Source organism: Prinia subflava, chromosome 12 (genome assembly GCF_021018805.1).
Source record: "Prinia subflava isolate CZ2003 ecotype Zambia chromosome 12, Cam_Psub_1.2, whole genome shotgun sequence".
NCBI lineage: Eukaryota > Metazoa > Chordata > Aves > Passeriformes > Cisticolidae > Prinia > Prinia subflava.
Window position 1 is genome coordinate 15,874,607 of NC_086258.1, and position 9,238 is coordinate 15,883,844.

General features: G+C 41.4%; 1 protein-coding gene across 7 annotated transcripts in view; it reads right to left on the reverse strand.

The window, feature by feature from the left end:
- STXBP4 (syntaxin binding protein 4) overlaps positions 1-8,890 on the reverse strand; it is a 65,826-nt gene extending 56,936 nt beyond the window's left edge. For 2 of the 7 annotated variants that reach the window (XM_063409477.1, XM_063409470.1), the window contains exon 1: positions 3,245-3,312. In XM_063409477.1, the coding sequence (XP_063265547.1) occupies positions 3,245-3,312 (68 nt within the window). Of the gene's footprint in view, positions 1-3,244; positions 3,313-7,020; positions 7,140-8,608 lie in introns of those variants that run through there. The other 5 variants (XM_063409473.1, XM_063409472.1, XM_063409471.1 and 2 more) reach the window with 5 other exon arrangements.
- Positions 8,891-9,238: the final 348 nt, after the last annotated feature.

Here is a 9,238-nt window from a genome sequence, read left to right on the forward strand (position 1 = left end):
CCATCTCCCTAGCCAAAAATCAATCTACTCATCAGATTAAAAGGTACAATAAATATACAGAGTTTACTTCCTTTTCCCCCAATGAATTTCAGGCTGAATCGGGAATCACATTTTGTGTAATAAAAGGATTGTGATTAAATATAAACAAAATTCCAGAAGCTGGCCCACCTTAACATTTAGGCAAAAAAAAATACTGTAAAATCAGTCTTCATCAGGTAATGAGTATTTGAACAAAAGCACAGCTAAACCAGTACATAAATTATTTCCTAAGATATCTAAAATATAATTTTGTGGCTATTTATGAACATAATCTTTTCCCAAATCTCCTAATTTCTTCACTCAGCATTGATTTGTTTCTCTTAAAAAAGGATTCTTTCCAAACTCTTTTGCCTGCTCCTCTGTGCACCTTCCCACCCCAAGGGAAAATGCCAGGATGGCACTTGGAATTGTCTAAAGGCAGAGGAAAATTTTGAAGGCAGTTGATCATGCAACCGAATTTAAAAAGATTACAAAGTAAATCTAGAGTTTTGAAAGCTAAATTTACAGTTTCCTCAGACTCATGACTCGCACACTGCTCTGGGAACACAGAGTGTTAAGAACACAAGTAAATCCAGATTACCCTTTACCAGGTTTTATTTTAATTTTGATGAATTATGGGTACAAAAATCTAAGTTGTATTATAGCTCCTCTGTCCTTTCATTGCACAATTTTTGGAGAAGACTCTGCAGATCTCTTCTAGAAAAGAGCAGAAGCACCACTGAGGTTTTCCTGCTTTGACTGACATACTGTTCTACATTACATAAAGAGTTGTATTTTCTAGAGGGTGCCAGTGAAATGGAACAAGAATTCATTAGCAGGGTGGGAAAGAAGATCAAATTGGAGGACACAGTGACCCAAATCCTTCCACACAACCTAATCCAGCACAAGCCTGAACTCTCATGCCTGAAACCGGGTATATCTGCAAAAGCCAGAGTACATCACTAAAAGATGCTGTGCCAGAAGGAAGGGAAAAATCCAGAAGATCCAAATGTTCTTAAAATTCTAGCAGTAGCCAAGAGACTCAGCTCCTAAAGAACACCTGCAGTTCTTTTGGTTTTGTAGAAGAAAACTGGATGAAGTTTTTTTTATCAAGGCAGAAGCACTAGCTCTGAAAAGCAACAATTTCCCAAAACCTCGTATTTCCAAGTATTTGCAAAATTAGCCTTTGCTTTAGAAAGGCTGGCCACAAGAAGAGACCTAATAATTCTAATAACCATTAGAAACAAAAAGTAAACCTGTGCTTCAAGCACTATATAATTTTCACTGTAATATTTCTTGAAGCATTTGTTTCACAAGCTGAAAAGAAATAATGAGACCCGGAATATCTGGTGTGTGTTTGACCTGCACATGACTTTGCCATGATATGTCACAGCATAAGGTACCTTTTGTAAGGCTAAAAGTGAATCAAACTGCTTCTACTTAATCACAGCCTGAAAGGAAGAATAAATCCCAAAATCTGATATTTCTTTAAGAATACCCTTTGGACAACCCCCTACTCCAACACAAGAACAGAGCATTTTGCATTACTACCCAGCACTGTCACTGCAAGTATCCCACAAATTTGTTTTGAGGCTGAAGGACAGCATACTAGTCATGCTTTGTCCTGATTTGTCTCCATCTCTGAAATCTTAAACAAGGTACACTGATCTTTAAAATAAGCAATTATTCTGGTTTTTTATCTCTTGCCTTTTGCTACTACTGCTATTGGTTTTGGTCAGCTGTTCCCTCTCAGCAGTTTTCACATGGCAGTTTTTTTGTTAAAATTAAAAAGGAAGAACAAAAGTTACTTCAACCTTGCACAGACTGACACACGGAGGTTTTACTTTTGTGAAGTCTGAAAAGATCAAATCTCAGACTTCGAGTCTGAAGTTTACAGTTCTCCAGAAACTGTAGAACCTCTTTATATACTACCATATAAAACAAGCATGAAATATGATCAAATCTAAGAACAGGACAATTAGTAGGAAAGGATCTACATTTTCAGAAGGAATCAGCAATACTTTCAAAAGAGAGATCCTAACGAAACTGAAATGGATTCTGAGAAAGAGGATACAGAGAACACACAACTAATAAAGCACAGTGGAGAGGAATAAGATCTCTCTAACACTGGAATTGTGATGCTGCCACCTACAATTAGAAAGAACTGACACTTTGGACAGACAGCTTTTACAAGTTACTCAGGTCTGTTTATACTCCAAAGTCTAAATCCCTCTAATACATGCAGTGTAAAATTACTTTATCACCTAAAAGTAAAGACAAAGATTTGTCTTTACTTGCCTACAAAGATAGGCTTTTTTTAGCCTATCACACCTAGTTGACTTTCAGTGTTAAGAGGTTTTTTTCCCCATACAATTTAGGTCTTCAAGTCAAGCTACTTGTCATAGTTCTAATAAAATAAACAGAGCTTTAACCATTTCACTGTAAAATGACTTGGATTCAGTCATTTATCCAACATTTATTTTATGTCATCACTTTTAATATTCATGAAATGTTAGAATATTTCTCCCAGAGCATTAGAAACATGCTCAACAGTATAAATAAGAAAAAAGGCTCCTAAACCAGTTGGCAGGAGTAACAAAGTAATTCAATGTTCTTTGCAGAAAAAGATGCAAATTAAATAATCAGATGTTGGTACTCATTTTTTGAGGTCAGGTAAAAGTACTTTAAAGCAAGGTTTTAGCACACAGAGAAGATGTGAGGCAAGAGATGAAATAAACAAGCAAAACTGACCAAAAAGTACACTATAACCTTCTTTCACTAAAAAATACTAAACTCCAGCTGAAGTCCTGGAATGCTAACAGACGTAAGTGTGCAACATTTTGTGTAGATGCTCTAGTAAGTGCAATTAAAACCTGCTTCTACTACTTTTTAGCAGCAAACACAAGGAAGTTCAACAACTTTGGGTTTCATTTCTTTTAGTACTTATCAGAACATACAGCTCCAGATATCCTTTTGATCTCTATTCCTGAGAAATTACTAAGTCATTAATGTGCACAAACAAAATATTTATCTATGTTTATCAATGGGAGAATAATACACTTTGCTCACAAAACACACATTACTTGACACACAAAAATCTGAATTATAAATTGTGGCTGCTGATGAAAAGAAGCTGAAAATACCCACAGCTTTCAAATGATCTTTCCTGTCCTTTGCCCAATTACAGACTAGAGCAATGCCCTCAGAACTGAATGGTTCAGCATACCAGTATAAGAGAGAGAGACCATCAAAACGCTCTGGTTCATCTTCAGCCCCTGGAGAAAGCAAGGACATCCTTCAGCACAGCAGGAAAAACAAGGACAACGCAACCCAAACACGCTGCAGGTTTCCAGTTCAGCCGGATAAAGGTTATGAGCAGGATGATTCCTGCTCCCAACTAAAAAACCCAAACACAGAGCTCCAGCTGAGCGTCTCTGCCTACTTAATCTCCTCTGAAAGCCTCTGCGTCACATCCACTAATTCACCTAGAGAGGTAATGCTTACTTTTTCTCTCTTTGAAATGGCCATTTAGAGCAACTTTAAAGACTGATAAATGCAAAGGAGGAAATTTACTACACTGTGATTAAGCCATCTGCATCCAGCAGCCAAAGGCAAATGAGATGATTAAAAGAAACTCACTTCCTCCTGTTCTTCTAATAATTTATTTACATGCTCCCTGCAAACAAGGTCAAAAGCTGTAACTCATGACCTTTCTAAAGCAATCTTCCTAGCAGACTGGATTATGGACAGCCACACAAAAGGGAAAGCCAACAAGGCAGACTGAAAGTATTAATGAAACAAATGCCATTATGCTGTTACTTTTCATTCTCAATCACAGTACTGGCTTGTGCCACGATCTAACTTGGTTTTTAGACTTTCAAGATACAGCAGTCAAAAGTCAACACAGAACCTGGGTTATGTACATTCTCTAGAAATGGAAGCTGACGTGCTTTTCTGTGAAAGGAAATAAAACTGCCACATTTATGTCATTGCACTGAGAATAATCTAGTTGAAGAAGTCAAACAGAACCCCCGTTCCCAAAGGTCAGAACCTGTGCTAGGAGACTTGGTCTGGCAGAGAGATGCACATTTTCAGAAGTTCTGAGCATGGAACCGGTTATTTAATCAATGTTTGCTTTCAGGCTTGCCTTAAAGAAGCACCTCTGCTACTCCCCCTCTCTCAAAAGATCACAACAAGAGTGCAGCCCGAAATGAACGCCAGCTACCCTGTGCTCACTGCGGGCTTTAAGTAGAAAGGTGAATCCTCTCTAGCCAGGAGCAACCCGGTGATCAGACAGCATCTGTCAGGTCTGGAGGTGCAGCAGGAGGGCTCAGCTATGCCAGGAATGCAAACGCTTATCTCAGACACAGTGTTGTTTGTTTTTTTTAAAGCTGCAGGGACTGTGGTTTCAGTAGCAGATAATCGTTCTGGGGAAAGGATCCCTTTGCTGGGAGACAACGTGCTGAACAGTGTTCAAATGGAGAGAGTCCTGAGAGCCTGCAGTGCACACACAGAAGGGGCAGGGAGACCCACGACAGACTGGAGCAGATCAGAGATGGAAATGGAATATAAAACAGCCTTGCCAGTTCCCAAATGGTGAAAAGCCCCACTGGCACAGTGATCACATCCATTCAGAGATGAAAATTTGCCCCTCTGTAGCCTTTTCTCAGCTCACTCTGCTGGTGTTACTGGCATCACAGAAAAGCCATTTTAAGCCTCATATCAATTAGATTTGCTCTAGGCAAGGTTACAGGAGATAAAATACCAATAGATTTATTCCAACAAAATGACCTCTGTTCTTAACACCAGTGGAGTTCAATTTGTGTTATCAATATCAGCAGCATTTGTCAAAATACATCACTCAGACCAACCAGTATCACATTTTCTGCTACAGAAATGCCCCAATTAGCACACGGCTCAAGGCTCTGCAATTTCCTTGTTAAAAAGCAAAAAGTTATTTTTATTAAACCAGACATGACAAACTTATGAACCATTTAGGCTGATATAAATTAGTATTCGGCTTATTGCTCTTATTTTATTAGAGTTATTACCAGTAGTACATCACTTGTTCAGAAAATTGGTCCTCCACCCCTTCTTCAAAGTAAACTGTGCTTTGTTCAGCTTCCTGAACTCACCTCCAAGGCTTCTAGCCCTCTTTACCTAGAAATTCTGTTGCTGTGCTGCTTTTAATGAATGACAGCATCATTGTTTCTCTTGCAACTCCTCTGCCTTTCAAGAACATGCTCAGAGGAACACAAATTACTTTTTACTTCCAGAAAGATCTAGGAAAATTGTAACTCAAAACTCCATGAAATTTAATATCAATAAGACTAAATTTTCAAGAATTATCTATTTTTATTAAGCAGAATTCCTTTCCACACAGCTGGAGAACTATTTTATTCTGGCAGCATTTGTAATTATAACTTGCCTTTCCCAAGGGAAGTTTTGCCATGGTTTAGCAACTGAGATGGGATACAGGATAATTTAGCAGATGACAAAAAGATCTGCAAAATCTTTGTCAGTTTGATTCACAAGATCTTTGTTGTAAACAAACCAAAGGCCTTTTACAAAAGTCCTATACAAATCCATTCAGCAACTGCAGCCTTTCAGCTTCACTAACCCTAAATTCAGATTTTAAGGACCACAGGAAAGGAATGCCATATCAAACAGCATGGATGAGCACTCAGTGTGATCCATCCAAACCCACTCATTATTCAAAATACATTCTGCTGATTAGGTTATAAAGATTAAAAGAAAACATACATCATTACATGGCAACTGTTAAGCTTGAAAAAAGCTTGGGCAACGTTGTAATTGTAGAGAAGCATGAATGATTTGAGGCTAACCCCTGCATAGAGGAGAAAGGTATGATTTAAAGTTTGGGTAAACCTCAGTTAACATATAACCAAGTCCATTCTTGGAAGCTTTGATACCATCCCCCATAAAAAATAAAAGTGCAGAAGATGACAGCCTGCCATCAGCAGGAGCTGAAGTGCTTTAGGTGCCTTTCCTGTTGATCTCTAATGTGAAAAATCACCTTTGGAATACAGTGAGCTAGGAGCTACTCATGTGAACTGCTCATCTTTCACATGACCCTGGCATGCCACAGCTGAAAGGCGAATCCTTGTGATCACATACCCTGAATTTCCATCAGAGTTTTGGCTTCTTCAGGTCCCTGTAAAAAGCAAGTCAGCTTTTCATAATGTTTTGTGGTTTTGCTTTCCAAAACAATCAAGTTATTTATGAGGTGGCATAATTCTAAATCTATGTTAAATAGTTTTATTATTCTTCTGAATACTCTTTGCTGGATTCTATTGCACAAATACAGCAAACACAGTAAGTCCAACAAGAGCTGCCTGTGCCTGGTTTTAATTCTGGTTTTGATGACAGTATTGGCACGGCTATTTGGCAGTTTGGAAAGGGTCTGGAGTTACACTTTTCAATCATGAATCCATGTTTGACATTTAGAATCTGATCCAACTCTTAAATGGAAAAGATAAAGTTTTATAGAATTAATATAATTAATTTATATCTCATGACATTGGTAAAAATATGGTTCCCAAATACTACATATAAAATATTAAAGGTATAGAGACAGAGTATTCTGAAAAAGTAAGGCACTGTAACACAAAACCTCCAGTCTTATGCTACTGCAGGTACCCCAGAAGTGAGGAAATGTACAAAGAAGTGATCTATATACAAATATATTTTCATAGTTCAGAAGCATTAAATTAAAAAATTTCTATGCAGGGTTTTATCTCTACAAAACTAGTCCTGACCAAGTGCTGATTAACTTAATGAAAAGCTTAAGGGACAATTCCTCCCTTTATGTGTAAATTCACTGGTTGTTGGTGTCAGCTTTTCTATGATGTTACTGCAGACTGCTTCAATATCAAAGTTATTTTCCTTCATCAAGACAAGATCCTACCAATGAAACTGCAAGAATTTTTCTATTATAATCCAGTAATTGTATTTCTGCATCTACAGCAAAAAAGTACTTACTCCTCTGTATTTGTGAGGGGATCTGTACTGGACATCTTCTTAGAAGTACTATTAAAATAAAGTTCAAAATGAAGAGTTCTGACACACGAAGAACAGGCTCCTACCCAGGATCAAAACTGCTGTGAAAAAAAAAAAAAGAGGAAACCACTTTCTGAAATTTACATGGCCATGTTTATTTTCAGACATTGGAAACAATTGTATTTATTACTGATTAGTTGAAACCAAACTGGAAGAAGACAATTGCCAGGACAAAATGGATATAATTCACTGCTGAAAACAGCTGTGAACTTGGACACTGCTGTAGTAGTAGTGAAACATTTCACATCCTAACTCATTCTTAATTTATAAGGAAGAAATAAGGGTAAACCTGAATTCCTTGTGATTAAAATCTTCTAAAAAAGGAAAAAAAAACAGACTACAATTCTAGGATGACATAATGTCACGTCAAGGACAATCTCTTTTTTTCCATTGGAGGTTACCTGGAAAAGGAATGGTGTTTTGTGTCTCTTGTTGTCTCATGTTTTTTTAACTTACTCTCTGGTATTTAGTGTCTCTGAACTTCTCATGTGAAGCACTTAGAACAGGCCAAAACTCACAAAATGGGCTTGCACACTAACAGGTTGATAGGAAATACAACCCTGGATGTACTGAACTACATCATTTCAAAAACCGCTACAAAAGCATTAATGTAAAAAATAGTTGTTTGTATCAGTAGCAGCAAATCTTCCTGACCTTGTGAGGTGGACGGCTGAACCCTCACATGCCACAACCCAGAACAGGAATTATTTCCAAGACAAGAGGGACAAGGAACTCTCCCAACACACAGGGAAAGGTGGCACAGGCGCTCCTGGCAGCAGGGTCACACCACAGACCCTGGCCAAGATACAGCAGAATCCCCAGGTGCAGTGTCAGCCTTCACAAAACCACACCAATTCCTGCACGTCTGTATTTCTTGTGTGGAAAAAAGATGTTAAACCCACTTAGGAATACCACAAATTCTGCAGTAAACATTTTCAAGTTTTGCTCACTAAAGGACCAAAACCCCCAGACATGTGAACACAGGGGGGATACCACAGTATGGCCACACTGAGCCTTTACCACATTATTCTCTTATTCAACATGGAAAATGAAACAGTACCAGCAGCTACCAGTCCTTGTGTGATTCACCTTACTGGAACCACCACAGAAGAGAGGCACAGCCTCAAAGCAGTAAATCCAAGTATTGCTACAGCAGACTTTATTACAGTGCACGGCGCCAGCCGTGTGAAAAACTATTGTTTGTGAACTTGCCTGACTTTGCCCATCCTCAGGTTACTGCTGTTTACCAACAGCGCTCGCTGCCTTTGCAGCCTGTCAATACCTGTGCCTCAACAAAACCATACCCCTAGAAATGGAAATAACGTGAGACAAAGCACCAGGGGGGAAAAGGACCAAAAAAACCCAACCGGTGTCAAGTGTCTACAAAAGGGGAGAAACTGCACGGCCCTGGAAGGCGAACCCCGCGCCCGTCCTGGGGCGAAGCTGAGGAACGAGCAGGTCCCTGGGGCCCCGGTCACCCGTGCGGCAGCAGCACCTCCGCTTGCTGTACCTGCGGCACCGCCGCCCTCCCGGTGCCCCGCTCCGGGCCGGCCTCTCGGTGCCACTGCCGCCCGGCACAGCCCGCTCGGAGCCCCGCTGGGGCTGCTGCAGTTACCTCGTACACAGCCTGCGCCCGAGCCGTGCCGCCGGCCGGCGAGCAGCGGGACCGCGGGCGGCTCCGCCGGACCCCGCGCCCAGCGCGATCTGAGGGGGCGCGGCGGGCACGGTGCGATGGCGGCTCGGCCCGCCCGCCCCTCTACGTTCCCCCTTCCACTCCCACCGCACTCCCACCTCCGCGCCGTACCATTCCCGCCCCATTCCCGCCCCGTTCCCATCTCCGTACCGCCCCATTCCCACCTCCGTGACCCCGTCCCCGCCCCACTCCAGCCCCATTCCCACCTCCGTGCCGCCCCGTCCCCGCCCCGTCCCCGCCCCATTCCCGCCCCATTCCCACGTTCGTGCCGCCCCATTCCCAGCTCCGTGCCGCCCCATTCCCAGCTCCGTGCCGCCCCGTCCCCGCCCCGTTCCCGGCTCTGTGCCGCCCCGTTCCCACCTCCGTGCCGCCCCATTCCCGCCCAGTTCCCACCTCCGTGCCCACCTCCGTACCGCCCCATTCCCGGCTCCGTGCCGCCCCATTCCC